The 16350-nt window shown below is 41.5% G+C and overlaps 1 protein-coding gene and 1 long non-coding RNA gene across 4 annotated transcripts in view; one reads left to right on the top strand and one right to left on the bottom strand.

Annotated features, from left to right (window-relative positions):
* adamts6 (ADAM metallopeptidase with thrombospondin type 1 motif 6) overlaps positions 1–16350 on the bottom strand; it is a 77723-nt gene that overhangs the window by 45573 nt on the left and 15800 nt on the right. Inside the window, exons 9-10 of the mRNA XM_004074493.4 lie at positions 12785–12890; positions 732–878 (exon numbers count right to left, since the gene is read on the bottom strand). Coding sequence (XP_004074541.1) covers positions 732–878; positions 12785–12890 — 253 coding nt within the window. The remainder of the gene's footprint in view (positions 1–731; positions 879–12784; positions 12891–16350) is intronic.
* LOC105355188 overlaps positions 1–16350 on the top strand; it is a 78585-nt gene that overhangs the window by 56530 nt on the left and 5705 nt on the right. The gene's annotated exons all lie outside the window — the stretch shown is intronic.

Below are 16350 nucleotides of genomic sequence, written 5' to 3'. Positions count from 1 at the left end.
AGCTGGTACGACTAGGTGGTGTTTCTTAACAGTTTGGTCCAGTGTAGTGTTAAAGCGGGCCAAGTCATAAGAAGATGGGACGTTTTTTTTTTCATTCAAATCAATTACATCAAACTATCCTGCTTTGAAAAAAAGCTTACATTGGTGGAACCCACCTGATTCAGGTCATAAACAGGTGGTAGCATGGGGAAATTCAAGAAACCTGCCAGGCAATAGTCCTAAAGGACAGGGGTTTGCCCTCCCTACTGTGTTTTAAACTTTCAGAAAGTAACTAATCAATAGTGACACTCTTACATCTATGGGAAGCTAAGAACAGCTGAAAACAGATTAGTTATTTTTTCATGTTCTGAATGTGGTGACAGATGTCTTCACTTCCACCCCCGCACGTGTTTCACTCAGACTCTTGTGGCCAAAAGCCACGGCCATTTTCCTTCAAGTATGATGAGCGAGGATGATGCCCGCACGAGCGCCATCAACAGCCGCCTCGTGGCGTTAGGATGTACAGGCGGAACACATACAGTTATCCTGCACAGCCACAAGGAGGTCTGGCAGGAGTCTCAGTGATGAGATGATGTGAAGAAGTGGTCTTACTTGCAACAACAAAGGGCAGCCAGAGGCAGCAGGGTTGTAAAGAGAGACAGCTGTAAGCAGGCCGGCATGTGCCTTTTTTCTTTTGCGAACACAAACACACACTCGGACGCCTCCACAGGGAGCAACCATCATCCACTTACTCCAGAAAGCTGGTGATGTAGTCTTTGCTGCAGGCGGACCAGGAGAAAGGGTTGGTGTTGGCTGTTATATGAGCAGCCATCAGTTTGGCTGTCTCGTGGCCTTTTGTGCCACAGGAATTCCCGATCCCGTCGTGGTTCATCCCAAAGCTGAAACACACACAGAAGACGGTGAAGTCTAGTAGCTGGGAATGATGATTCACAGTGTCCACCGTCTCCTGCTTTTAGCTACACAGTTGAGAGCAGAGAGTCCAGGTTACCGACTGGGGGACATGTAGCTCCACGGATTTGGCTGTAAAGACATTGGTATGTGACTCCGAAACAGCTGTGTAGAGGGGTCAGGGGTCAAACACTGTCTGGCGTTTGGCAGTAACGAAAAAAGTCCTAATCACTGCTCAGATGCCTGCCTGTCAATCACAGCCTGCAGGTCTGAGCAGGTCGTGAGGGTCGACTGCAGAGATGACACAGGAATCCTCTGAATCTGAAACCCAACACCTCACACCACCCTGTTCCAATGGTAAAAGAATCCCTTTCGCCCCGTGTTCTCTCTGCAGAAACTCTTTCTTTCAAATATCGGTTTCCTCTGGAAAAAAAAGTCTACGGCTGGACGTCAATGTTTGCCATCTCTTTAAGTACAGGAGCACAAATCAGGTCTAATGTATATAACAAACCCAACCACAGTGCACAGTCTGAACCTGCTTCTCTACGGCCGCCGTTTATGACATTTTAGACTACCCTGGAAATAAATCAGACCCACTGAAACCCCACTGCACTGTTTTTTTAATACATCCTCTACAGCAGAGACTATTATTACAACTGCCCCACAACAGAAGTAGACACGAGACATAATAAAGGAAATCGCCATCTAGGTGAACTCTCTTGAGAGGGATACGTAGACTAATACATCACCATTATTTTGCTTTATATTCAGGAAGAAAGAGCCAGAGGTATGTGAACACTGACATTTGCATGAGGAAAAATGTGGAGAAAGAGTTCAGGGCGTCTGGAGGGGAGGACAAACGGCTACCTACAAGTCTCAGGAACAAAAAGCGAATTTCAGTTGACCTTGATCCTAATAAGGAAGAAAATCTCAGCTAAGAAAATTCAAACATTATCCCATTACAAGCTTAATAGACTCGCATGCCAGTTTTAGCTAACTATAGCTATTGATCGGTCATTAACTTGCAGGTGTTTCATTGTAACTAAAGCTCTAAAAAAAAAAAGGCTGGAATCTGCAGGTAAAGTAATGAATAATCAGGGGGTTCAGTGCAGAAGTGAATGTCTGCACCATAGTTCATGGTCATCTACCAAAACATTGTAGAAACATAAAAACCACCATTACCAGCCACATGGTACTTTCTGTTACCTTGAAAATAACAGATGTTCCTCAGTGTCTGGTCATAAGAGTTATTGAGGGTGGAGCAGTGTTTGTTCTTTATACTTCATGTTTAAGTGTTATTACAGAAGTCGCTAAACCCACATCGTTACTTGTATGCTTTAATATGCTTGTCTTTTAAGGGTTTGATGTACTAAAAATAGACTTTGAGAGTTGAAATGTGCCTCCCTTTTGTTTCTATTTTAGATTAAAGTACAAGTCAGGGTTAGTTCAGTGTTCAGTTTCAACCTAAATAGGTTGTATCTGTGTTAAACCTGACAGACATTAAAAACTGTAGGCAATAAAACGGCTTGAAATGGATAAAGTATCTGTAAAAATAGAATTGAATGAAAAATGCAATAATTGTTTCTCAAGTAAATTGATGAATGTAAGGGTAATTTCATAGCAAAATTGATTATGAATTTATGAGGGGAAAACGGCAATTAAACTGGTAATTCGTCCTTCAAAAAAGTGGGTCAAAATGTAAAAGTAACCCAGATTTACATGTATGTCTATCCATCCCTGCAAACAAATCATTCAACTGTTTACTTTACCCTTTGCTTCAAATTAACCTTTGTGTCGAGTTTTTTTTTCTCTACCATTTATATACAGTATATTTATTGTTGTTGTTGTTTTTTAACACATTAACAAAACAAAACAAAAGACCTTGGCCCATGGGTACAGAGACAAATTACACGTGCAAAGAGTCATGATGAACCTATACAGCAAACATTAAGTAGAAAAAGAAACAAATGTACATTTTGCATTTAGTGTTGGAGCAGAAACACTCGCTAAATAGTTGAGGCAATGTCCTGCCCAATAAATAACAGCAGTGTGCATCTTGGCCGCATGCCATTACATGTGAAAGCTGAACAGTGTGAATTTGGGCATATGTTGAAGAGGATGACTCTAAAGCAGGGGTCGGGAACCTATGGCTCTTTTGATGGTCACATGTGGCTCGCAGACAAATCTTTAGTTATACTTTTTTTTCATTAGACCAGTCCTTCTCGGGCGCGATGCGATGCCAGAGGCGCGCAGTAGTTGCGGTGCTTGGAGAGAAAAATCTGCGCCAGCACTTTCAGTTTACTATTATCTATTATTTCACAGAGTTTGTACCAGCCTGAAACCTGTGAATTGCCGTGCCTAAAGGCCTGTTCACACCGGGACGAATTTCTTTAACGCCTCGTGACTAAACAAAGGGCACCAATGAGAGTGTGCACACCGACGCGAAAAAACGCCACGCGTTAAAGCGTCAAAAAAAAAAACCGCCTCGGGTTCGTTTTTTTTTTTCGACGCGTCGCGTCGAAATCTACTCGACCAATGAGAATGGCGCTTTTGCTCACGTGTCTGGAGCTTCTGGAGTTACAGTAAAACACAACTTGGGGGCGCTCAAACACAAAACTGCCTTGCTGAGCACACATACCAGCGAAGAAGATAGACGCCAAGTAGCGTCTACACAGCCGCGAAGCAATAATGACGGACATTCTAAAATATCCCCGAACCAAGCACCAGTTGGAGCTACTGGTGCTTGAAATATTCATGTTTTCTTTGTATGATTCTGACAAGCGCGTAAATACTTGCTCTCTTCTTCTGAGTGAAAAGCGACTTTAAGAAGCGTAAAGTTGCGCAGCGCCACCTTGTGTACAGGAGTATTTCTGTTTTACATTAAGCGCCAGCTAATGTCAGGGAATGAAATTGCATGTTCACTCCACTCATCGTCAGCGAAAATCGCCTGGGTGTGAACACAAAAAACGTGGCGAAAAACGCTGGCGAATAACGCCTGGCGAATATTCGTCGCGGTGTGTACGGGCCTTCAGACTGCGCGCTCCCGTCCCTGAGGAAGAGCGCGCAGTTGCGGAGACGGGGATGTGTGAGGGAGAAAGCAGAGGGCGGGGGTGGGGGGGTTGTGGGGACCGGCAGCAGGTGAATCGCGCAGGGATTGTAAAAACGTAAAACCCGCTGCCCGTCACTCACTGCGGCGTGTGAGTGTATGTCTGCCTCCCCGTCTGCATGTGAGCAGTCTTTGTCACATCTAAAGAACAGTCAGACCTAAGATCACGTTTAGAGTCTCAACGCCTGCGTGAAGCAGAAACTCACCACCTATAAACCAGACTACACAATCAGCAAAACTACCACGAGAAATACTCATCATTTATTAGCAACAGCATAACAATGTTATTAAAAAGAATCCACAGACTTATTGTACTTTAAAAATGTTGAAATTACATCAAATGCACACATTCACTAGTATAATTAGTTTTAAACATATTGTCGCGGACTGAGTTTAACTTGGCTGTTGGGTCGCGTTAAAAGTTCTGGAGTTCAATGAACGCATCAAGCAGAGATGTGATTGGCTCTCAGTTCTGTCGCTCAGCCTGTTGTTAGGTAGTTTGGACCAATGGGGTTCAGCTATGGGCCGAATAAGGGAAATGGGAGGGCTGGAGCGGGAGGGGGGAATAAAGTTGGGAGAAGCGCTCTCGTCTCAGCGGGAGAGATTCAGGAGTTGCTGGATTAATTGTGCGGCGTTTGTTGCGGTCTACAGTAACCAGAATAAAGAACCTTAAAAGAGGTTAAGTCTCCGTGCCTCAGTGTGGGAAAGGGACACTACACTGTTGTATGGCTCTTTGGAAATTACTTTTAAAAATATGTGGCGTTTATGGCTCTCTCGGCCAAAAAGGTTCCCGACCCCTGCTCTAAAGGAAAAAGGCTGGTGGGAGAGAATTGTTCTTTTCGAGTTCACCCATAAAGAGTGGAAGCAGTCTAGCCATCCACTTTCACAAATTCACGAGTGGCTGCAGTTACATGTGCAAAATATCTTTGATCGGATCACAGATTGGATTAGAATTGAACTGTGTACATGGGCCCAGAAAAACTTTATCCGATTATATTAAACGTTTATATACGCCACATTTTCGGTTGGAACATATCATTGTGGCGTTTAATTTTTGGATGCTGGTGTGCCGCGAGATTTTTGTCAAGGTTAAAGTGTGCCGTGGCTCTAAAAGGTTGAAAAACACTAGCCCACATTACAAAAGGGGTTTATTTAAATATACACCTAGTGTGTCAAACATTTCATAACCCCTATTGTAACAGTAAAATGTGTCCAACACAAGAGGCTTTCAGATCTCATCTGTCTGCTCAGCTTTTGGACAGGACAAGTTAAAAAGAATAAATAAATAAAATACCGGAAACAAAAAGAAATATTGAGTTTCGTTATAAACAAACTAGCTGCAGCATAGAGCGAGATGATCTTCAAGTGTTTACATGCACCACAATCGGATAAGCAATCAGCATAATCCATCCATCTCCATCAGAAGGAAATTTTGATTTGAATGAGTCTGATCGGGTCAGAGTATTCCGAATGGCGTGTTTACATGAAGCATTATTATTATGATTAGGCCTTTAATCTGATTACTCGTGTCCATGTGAACTCAGCTAATGTGTAGTTGCCGTTCCGAGGCAAAGTTCTTAAAATCTTGAATTGATATTAAATGTTATGTTGTGGTTTACCTTTCGGCAAAGCAAATTAGCTTTCACTGATTGGCACAGGTGGTTTTTGGTAAAGAGTTTTTACGCCGGATGCCCTTCCTGACACAACCCTGTATTTTCAAGGCATGGAGACCCAGGTAGGCAGTAGCACGAAGGGTCTTGCCTAAGGACCCACACTGGATTTAGCTGGGAACCCAAGTTTCCTGCTAGACAGTCCTACACCCAGCCAACTGAGCTATCCTATGCAAAAGAAAATCATTGTTTTTACAAAAGAGCAATGTTACAACAAACCATGTTGTATTTTTATACAGTACTTTTCTACCCTGCTTTAAGGCCGAAAGCGCTTTTCACTTACAGTCCCATTCCCACCAATGCACACACACATTCACTGTTGTTAGGCACAGCTGGCATACCATTATAAATTAAATGAAATAATCTACCAAGCGTAAATTTCTCCTCTATTCCTCTTTTAATAAGCTACCAAAACATTTCCCAATGTTCACAAATATTCACTTCATCAAATGGACTAAAGCTTGTCCTGCTAGTTTAAAATGACTTCAAAGCCACTTTTCCTCCCTTATTGTGGGTAACAATTTACCACCATTTCAATTCAAGTTCCAGGATGTTAAACTGATTTAAAAAAGCAATACAAAAACCTGATCTGATAGAGCATTCACCTGTTTTACATATCTTTGCTGCATCAGCTCTTGCACACAGTGGCATCAGAGCTTCTTCTTAGATGAGGGAAGATGTTTAAAAACTTGTTTACTAATCTGTAGTCTGCATTCAGTCATCTCGCACAGCACTGCTGTAACAATGAACTGAAGTCATCCTGCACTGAAGTGGAGAAAGATGTGTGGTGTAGGAAGCAGAGACATTCAAGTTGAGCAGAAATATCCCATTAAAAAGCATCATCACCTGGAAAGCATAAAGTTCTCAACACCAGCTGAACAAACAGAAAGAATCCACAAACATCAGCATGTCTTCTTAGTAATCACCAAGTTATGAGGAATTAATGTGGTGTATAGAGAATAAACTGGGATTACCACAGATTAATATATTTCAGATTAAAGGAGACTCAATGGACCACACACACCCAAAATTAAGAATCCCAATGCTCAAAGATTTTACATTTGGGTTTGAAAACGATGTACCTGATGGCGTATGAAAGCTCATTAGTAAAATACTTAAGTATCAAACAAGATTTACCAATTTTAGGGTGTTTAAAACCAACTTTTAAAAAGTCTGTTAGTGCATGAATTTACTTTCAGGAGCACAGAATGTTACTTTTAGCTTCAGATCCTCACAGAGACAATCAGACAGCAGTTCTATTCTTCTTTTCAACTCCATATTAAACTCAGGCTAAACTAAAAGAATTTCTATGACAAAAAAATGCTATTGTTTTGTCATTTTGGTTAAGGAGATTGGACCATTTCTTTAGAGTTGCTCTGCTGCTTCCAATGGGACTAATCTGCCTGACTAAGTGCATTATTTAACACTATAGTGCCAGAGCTCCTGTGTTGATGTTCTTCGTATCACCATAACCCTTCAACCGTTTACGCAATAAACATAGACGTATGGATTTGAACTGTGGGAGGAAACCCAAGTACCAGAAAACCCATACATGGACGAGGAGAACATGCAAACTCCACACAGAGAAAGCTCAACAAGAACCTGCAAGCACTGTGAGGCAAAGGTGATTACAATCCCACTGCTGGGCAGCACAAAGAAATGTGCCCCCACGAGCACATATAAACCAGCTTTTTACCAGCTGTTTCAGAATAGACAAAGCCTTTTGGATAAGAGATGAAATGTCTTCAACTTTAAAAACCAAGTCCAGATGACAGCCCTTAAACCTAATACTTTCCCCTGTTTAGTTTAGTCATGATTGAAGCATAAAGTTAATACTATCATCTTTCATCTGCAGTGATGTTTAAAGGAGACTACATGGAAAACAAGAAGTAAATATGTAGACACAGATTTTATCTTGAAAAAATACCCCAAAGCTGCTGGAATCTGTGATGAGAAACACACATTTAATGGTGCAGTTTAAAGTACATGCTGCAGAATTTAGGATTAATTGAAGATGAGCAGCAGAAGGTTTACCAACCCCCACTCTTGGCTTTTCAGAAATCCTGCCCTGTAATCACAAAAGCATGGATTAAAGTTTTCAAGCCTCGAGAAAATTGGCTTTTTGTTAGCTTGTCCCCGTAAGTGACTTGAGAGTCAATTTAGATCTCCAGATTAGAGATGGTTGACATTAAATTCTAGGAATTCTGTACAGGAAGTTTAAGTAGAGCTGCCAGTAATCCATCCATCCATCCGTCTTCTTCCATCCAGAACTGGGTCGTAGGGGCAGCAGTCTAAGCAAAGATGCACAGACTTCCCTCTCCCCAGCCACTTCCTCCAGCTCCGGGGAACCCCTTTCCCAGGCCAGCTGAGAGACATAGTCTCTCCAGCGTATCCTGGGTCTTCAATGGTGCCTCCACCCAGTGGGACATCCCTGGAACACTTTCCCAGGGAGGTGTCCAGGAGGCATCCGGACCAGATGCCTGATCCACCTCAACTGGCTCCTCTCGATTTGGAGGAGCAAGGGCTTTACTCTGAGCTCTATGGGATTGACCGAGCGTCCACCCACCCTACCCGGGACCTCGTTCTTTCGGTCATGCATGACCCAGAGCTCATGACCATAGGTGAGTATTGGGACAGAGATAAACCGGTAATTGAGAGCTATGCTTTCTGGTTCTCTCTTCACCACAACGGACAAGTACAGCGACCGCATAACGGTGGACGGTGCGCCAATCTGCCTATCGATCTCATGTTTCGATCTTCCCTCACTCGTTAATAATCCCAAAATATTTAAACTCCCTCACCTGTGGCAAGAGCCCTCCACCTACCCAGAGAGGACAAACTACCTTTTTCCGATCAAGAACCATGGCCTCAGACTTAGCTGTGCTGACCCTCATCCCGCCACTTCGTACTATGCGAACCAGCTCCTGTTCTGGTTATACAGAGACCAGACAGCCCTTAGTAAGGCTCCCCGGACTCCAAACTCCCAGAGCACCCTTCACAGAGCACCATGGGGGGCGCAGTCAAACGGCTTCTCCAAATCCACAAAACACATATGGGCTGGATGAGCGAACTCCCAGGAACCCTCCAGCACTCTAAATAGAGTGTAGGTCAACTGTTCCAGGACCAGGACAGAAACCGCACTTTAGTTCCTGAATCTGAGGTTCAACTATCGGACGGACTCTCCTCACCACCCTGGCATAGACCTTCCAAGGGAGGCTTCCCCTGTAATTGGAACACACCCTCAGGTCCCCCTTCTTGAAATGAAAGACCAGGTCTTACTGAGCCTTATGTCAGTGTTTTTCAGTGTGCAGTGTATGATTCACTAGTGGGCTGTGAGAGGTTAGGGTGGGAGTGGATTCTCACTGCTGTTCCATTCCAATCCCACACAGAGTAATCCTGTCCCATCCTACTCCCAGACCAAAGTTTAGAAAATGATCCCGTTTTGTCCCACTCCAGTTCAGAATAATCCCGCTCCCTTATATTTTTGTCTGTATTTATTATTTATTATGTTAAACATTAAATGTAGTTGTATCTGCTCCCATCGTGTTTCAGAGCAACTACTTTTTTGTTGTTGTTGTTGGTTGGATCCCGCTCCAGTAATAATTTGATCCTATCCGGTTCTGGTCCCCTTAAATAATGTGACCATCCCACAGGAATCCCACAGGATTCCTGCGGGATTTCCTTGATCCGTGTGATTCCCAAAAAAATGTCAGCCTCTAGTGTGCTGTGGGAAATTATTCAATTTCACCTAATTGGTCCCAAAAGCATTTACTATTTCCAGGACTTCAGCTCTGTGTTCATCCGAACAAGCCCAGGTTTCACACTGAGATGTTAGGAATATGAAAGATCATAAAAGGCTTTTTTTATTTGTGTTTCATTGATACTTATTAATGACAATTTGATAAGAACGACTGTACATTGTTAACACCAACTGCTGAATTTAAGTGTTTATACATGTTCGGCTTTGTGATTTTTACTAGGAAAAAATTATGCCTCGGCTCAAATCAGGTTGAAAAACACAAAACTACTCTATTTATATAAAATAAAGTAAAATAAAAAAACAAATAAAACTAGCATATTTTTTTAAGTATTTTTCAAAGTAAATGACACATTTTTTTGCATAGTTTGGACGAGGTGTAGCTTACACTCAGGTGTGATTTAAATGTGATTTAAAAAAAGAAAAAGACAAACATCGCTGCAGAGTACTGTAGATGTACGTCCTTATTTGCTACCAACAGCAACACAGAAAAAGAAGCTCCGTTCAGTTTAACACGGGGCTTGGTGGAATGGTTCCAAAGCGACACAGAGGACGAAGAATTCCCCAGATTTAGTGATTTAAAGTGATCTAAAAGGTTTAGTTGACTTGTTAGCATGTTGCTATGGCTATTGTTAAGATTGTTCATGTGTTCCACTAATATATTAGACACTTTTTCAATTCGTTTTATGTTTCATAAAGTTAAATGCGGTTGCAGTAGTGAAGTATGTGGATATTCAGTTTAGTGTTATCGATTCTGTTATTATGATTTGCCTTTCAAAATAAAACGTTTATTCTTGTTCCTATATTTAAAAAAAAAGATTCTTCCAATAATAGGACTTGTACTTCAGTGCAAGTTGATTTAAATTTTTCCTTCTTTCCTTTGCATGTTTTGCCACCTGTGACATAGACCCCTGAGTACGGAGCCCGTGTCCTGACATTAAGATATAAAAATATATCTTGTTCCCACAGATTAATATCTTGTTCCCACAGGTTATTATGTCGTTCGCACGAAATACTATTCCGTTCCCTCAAAATACTATTCCGTTCCCTCGAAATGATTAACTCGTGCGAACGCAATAATTATGTCGTTCGAACGCAATAATTAATCCGTTCGAACGCAATAATTATTCACGTCATAAGTCATTCACGCGGATATGCTCTCTGTACGCCGGCAAAAGCCGCTTTCAGCGGTAACTTCCGTGTCTCTGTGACCCATATTCGTTCAAAAAAGGAACATGAAAAACAAAATGATCACTTTATTACAGTCTCAATGAATATAAGAAAAATATCAAAAGATTTATGATAACTAGGCTGCTTTGTCATACGATAGCTCCTGCTAGGCTACTACTAGCTCCGCCGCAGAGCTCTCTGATCATATATGCCGGCATTTGGGCAACTGGCTGGTCTGTTGTCAGACAGCTGATATTGTAGTTTAGGGTCGAATAGGAATAATAATATTCAGGACTTGTCTTTTATTAACTTTAGCAGTCAGTATCTTTACATTCGAAGGCTATTAGGCTACATGCTAACTGACTAGCCGATCATTTCCTGTTATTAATTTACGTCATAGATTTACAGCAGATACCTTCACATTTCTGTCTGTGTGTGTCTCATTACATTGCATTGAAGACACGGAGGATGTTTAGAGAACAGATTTATTTATTTTAAAAAGCACAGAAGCATCCATCGTATTCACGTTCACATCATCATCTGGTACGCCTCAGTCATCTTGCTGCAAAAGCCGCTTCCTGCCGCTACTTCCGTGTCTCTGTGAGCATTCAATAGGGGTAAAAATAAAAGCAAGAATAGTCGATCTGTTATTTTCTCAATGAAAATCTGAAAAATATCATATTAAGCTGGATGCTTCGCCTAAAGCACTTACCTTTAGCTTGTAGCATAACAACAATAGCAGTACGTCCCGTTTCCCAGAGTGCTTTGCTGCCAATCACTGGCCAATTATTGGTCTTGTTGTTAGACCTTGGTCACAGGGACACGGTGATTGGCTAGTGATTGGCAGCAAAGCACTCTGGGAAACGGGACGTACTGCTATTGTTGTTATGCTACAAGCTAAAGGTAAGTGCTTTAGGCGAAGCATCCAGCTTAATATGATATTTTTCAGATTTTCATCGAGAAAATAACAGATCGACCATTCTTGCTTTTATTTTTACCCCTATTGAATGCTCACAGAGACACGGAAGTAGCGGCAGGAAGCGGCTTTTGCAGCAAGATGACTGAGGGCGTACCAGATGATGATGATGATGTGAACGTGAATACGATGGATGCTTCTGTGCTTTTCAAAATAAATAAATCTGTTCTCTAAACATCCTCCGTGTCTTCAATGCAATGTAATGAGACACACACAGACAGAAATGTGAAGGTATCTGCTGTAAATCTATGACGTAAATTAATAACAGGAAATGATCGGCTAGTCAGTTAGCATGTAGCCTAATAGCCTTCGAATGTAAAGATACTGACTGCTAAAGTTAATAAAAGACAAGTCCTGAATATTATTATTCCTATTCGACCCTAAACTACAATATCAGCTGTCTGACAAGACCAGCCAGTTGCCCAAATGCCGGCATATATGATCAGAGAGCTCTGCGGCGGAGCTAGTAGTAGCCTAGCAGGAGCTATCGTATGACAAAGCAGCCTAGTTATCATAAATCTTTTGATATTTTTCTTATATTCATTGAGACGGTAATAAAGTGATCATTTTTGTTTTTCATGTTCCTTTTTTGAACGAATATGGGTCACAGAGACACGGAAGTTACCGCTGAAAGCGGCTTTTGCCGGCGTACAGAGAGCATATCCGCGTGAATGACTTATGCCGTGAATAATTATTGCGTTCGAACGGATTAATTATTGCGTTCGAACGACATAATTATTGCGTTCGCACGAGTTAATCATTTCGAGGGAACGGAATAGTATTTTAAGGGAACGCAATAGTATCTTGTGGGAACGGAATAGTATCTTGTGGGAACGGAATAGTATTTCGTGCGAACGACATAATAACCTGTGGGAACAAGATATTAATCTGTGGGAACAAGATATATTTTTATATCTTAATGTCAGGACACGGGCTCCGTACCTGAGTGACTTACAATCCAAAAAATACGGTAATTGGGAAGAAAAAGGCGACAGTTTTTCCTATGAAACCACAAGAGAAGTTGCCAAAAGGTTAAAGTTCCAAAACAAAAGTTAAACCCTTTAATCTAAAGCTTTGAGCCTAACTTCCACCAAAAAGTTAGGCGTTTCTGTTGAACATAAATCTCTAAAGAAACTCCTAATGTCTGTATTTTGCATCAGGGATTAATGTCAAACATAATATTTTATATTAGGATCTTCAAAAGTCTTAAAACTCACTTGTGGCCTATCTCGTGCGCGATGGTGAAAGCAGATCCGAGGCCAATGTCTTCATTGATGCTGCAGCTTCTTTCCGGCTCACACATTCCAGCCACCGAGGCCAAGCCTGCGCGCAGACAAACACAAACACAGGGTCAAGGCGCAGCATTCTTCGGAGTCACGGTCATAAAAGCCGGGATTCCACACACATGATCTCCTGTTTACAGCGCTGCTGAGAGACAGCAGGGAAAGTGGAGTTTAACATCACCGGCTGGACTTCTTTAAAGTTTTCTTCACAACTACAGCAGCTGCTGGAAAATGTCCTGACAGGAAGTAAGATTTATAAGTCGCGTAACTTTTGGAGTACGAGCCAAGAAAGGGAAAATAAGAACCCCTCACCAACGCCGTGGCGCAGCTGAAACCTGTCAGAAAGTATCAATGCTTTTCTCATTTTAGACCCCGAGCTGCAGAAGAGGGAGAGGAGGGGGTGTTTAAAGGTAGAACCACTACACAATCCAGGTGTTGCGGGTCCTTTTTGTCCCTCTAAATCTTGACAGGTCAGATAAGGAGAATGTAGACAGCCCATCACAGATTAAATCGACAGGTGAGCTGAAAGGGGATTAAAATAAGTAGTGTATGTTTGCAAATGTGTCTGCATTAGTGTGTGAAGACCCCTTAAACTGGGTTGTGTTTCCAGTTTTGGTTTCATTTTGCAGTCATTAGGTTATTTCATGATGTTCAGAAGAATACAATAAAAAATAATGTTGGTAGCTGATTTTATCCATTTGTTTTTCTAGGGATCATTTTTTTCTTGTGAAAAATCAGTAATTTGGCATTATTTAAAGTAAGTTATTTCAAATTCTCCTCTGCAAATAACCAGAGAAGCAGGATAGTGTTCGGTTATGCACATGCATGACAACTCACTTTAAATCAAAATGGGTTTTTCATTAAAGTCTCAAACTATTGAAATTGTGTTTTTAACATGTTCTTGTGACATTTTTCTGATAATGGAGGACATACAGTTCAAACCAAAGGTTTGGACACACCTTCTCATTCAAAGAGTTTTCTTTATTTTCATGACTCTGAAAATTGTAGAGTCACACTGAAGGCATCAAAACTGTGAATGAACACATGTGGAATTATATACATAACAAAAAAGTGTGAAACAACTGTAAATATTTCATATTGTTGGTTCTTCATAGTAGCCACCTTTTGCTTTGATTACTGCTTTGCACACTCTTGGCATTCTCTTGATGAGCTTCTAGAGGTAGTCACCTGAAACGGTCTTCCAACAGTCTTGAAGGATTTCCCAGAATGCTTAGCACTTGTTGGCCCCGTGCCTTCACTCTGCAGTCCAGCTCACCCCAAACCATCTGGATTGGGTTCAGGTCCAGTGACTGGTCATCTGGGGCAGCCCCCCATCACTCTCCTTCTTGGTCAAATAGCCCTTTCACAGCCTGGAGGTGTGTTTGGGGTCATTGTCCTGTTGAAAAATTAATAATGGTCCAACTAAACGCAAACCGGATGGAATAGAAGCCGCTGCAAGATGCTGTGGTAGCCATGCTGGTGCAGTATGCCTTCAATTTGGAATAAATCCCCAACAGTGTCACCAACAAAGCACCCCCACACCATCACACCTCCTCCTCCATGCTTCACAGTGGGAACCAGGCATATAGAGTCCATCCGTTAACCTTTTCTGCGTCGCACAAAGACACGGTGGTTGGAACCAAAAATCTCCAATTTGGACTCATCAGATTAAAGCACAGATGTCCACTGGTCTAATGTCCATTCCTTGTGTTCTTTAGCCCAAACAAGTCTCTTCTGCTTGTTGCCTTTCTTTAGCAGTGGTTTCCTAGCAGATATTCTAGCATGAAGGCCTGATTCACACAGTCTCCTTTGAACAGTTGTTGTAGAGATGTGTCTGCTGCTAGAACTCTGTGTGCCATTGACCTGCTCTCTAGTCTGAGCTGCTGTTAACCTGCCATTTCTGAGGCTGCTGACTCGGATGAACTTATCCTCTGCAGCAGAGGTGACTCTTGGTCTTCCTGTCCTGGGGGGTCCCCATGTGAGCCAGGTTCTTTGTAGCACTTGATGGTTTTTGTGACTGCACTTGGGGACACTTTCAAAGTTTTCCCAATTTTTCGGACTGACTGACCTTCATTTGTTAAAGTAATGATGGCCACTCGTTTTTCTGTACTTAGCTGCTTTTTTCTTGCCATAATACAAATTCTAACAGTCTAATCAGTAGAACTATCAGTTGTGTGTCCACCTGACTTCTGCACAACACAACTGATGGTTCAACCCCATTTATAAGGCAAGAAATCACACTTATTAAACCTGACAGGGCACACCTGTGAAGGGAAAAACAAGAATGCCAAGAAGGTGCAAAGCAGTAATCAAATCAAAAGGTGGCTATGAAGAACCTACAATATAACCTATTTTCAGTTGTTTCATGCGTTTTTGTTATGTAAATAAGTCCACATGTTAATTCACAGTTTTGATGCCTTCAGTGTGACTCTACAATTTTCAGAGTCATGAAAATAAAGAAAACTCTTTGAATGTGAAGGTGTGTCCAAACCTTTGGTTTGTACTGTATATCAAGAAAATCAAGCTTAAAATTACATTTCTGAGTAAAGCTTTATTCAAATCATTGTGAATCAGGAGCAGACGCAAAGATGCAGTTGTGGAAAACATTGTGATGTGACATAGCTGGGTGGGCCGCACGAACCCTCCTCCGAGCTCTCAGCAACAAGGGGGGGCTTGCTCTGGTCCAATGGTCAATCTCCCAACTTAAATGGCGAATGGTTTTCTTGTTGTTTGCATCAAATGATATATGGATGCATTCATCTTGGTTTAATTGTGTTTTTGTGTCAACCAGACTAAGTATTTGTGAGTTTACGCCAAGTCTGACTGATTTTCTTTCTTGAAGGTGCAACACTATAAAAATGTTTCTTTTAGCTAAAACAATTTCAGATTTTCAGTAACCAACTGAGTGTTTTATCAGCCACAAGTTGAAAATGCAAAAGTACAGTGACAAAAATCTGAGTATAATCTGCATAATATTGGAAAAATATTTCACCTTTCATTCCAAAAACCAAAGAGGTTTTTGAGCAGTGAAAAGGTACATAAACAGTTTGAATTATTGTAAAACATATTTTGCACCAAAAACAAGGTGACGGGTCCAAAACCCCATAAATGAGGCGGCAAGAAATAAATTAGGTCAAATGTATTCTTTCAGAAAAAGCAACATCCTGGCTTTCAAAACTGCTTTTAAAGTGTTTTCTTTTTCAGCCTGCAACCACCATCTTTGCTCCGATGTGGTAAAAGGGAAAAGTAAGTTTTGTCCCACTTTGAAAGGAGATGGCTCCCTCTGTTTCGATAAAATCTCATTTCTGCCTTTGAATTTTTCCCTTGACATGACGAGCATGAGATGCTGTACGCTTTTGGTACCTTTATTGACCAAAACATTGGGCAGTTGCCATAGCAATGTTATGTAAGGAATGGAGTGATAAATCTGTTTCAAGAATGAACTTCTGGTCTCATTTTGTCAGAACTAATGCATATTAGAGGATGTTTTATGAACATCT

The sequence above is a fragment of the Oryzias latipes genome, chromosome 12 (assembly GCF_002234675.1).
Source record: "Oryzias latipes chromosome 12, ASM223467v1".
In the NCBI taxonomy this organism is placed as follows: Eukaryota; Metazoa; Chordata; class Actinopteri; order Beloniformes; family Adrianichthyidae; genus Oryzias; species Oryzias latipes.
Note: the sequence above shows the minus strand (reverse complement) of the source record. Positions and strands in the feature narration are given on the sequence as shown.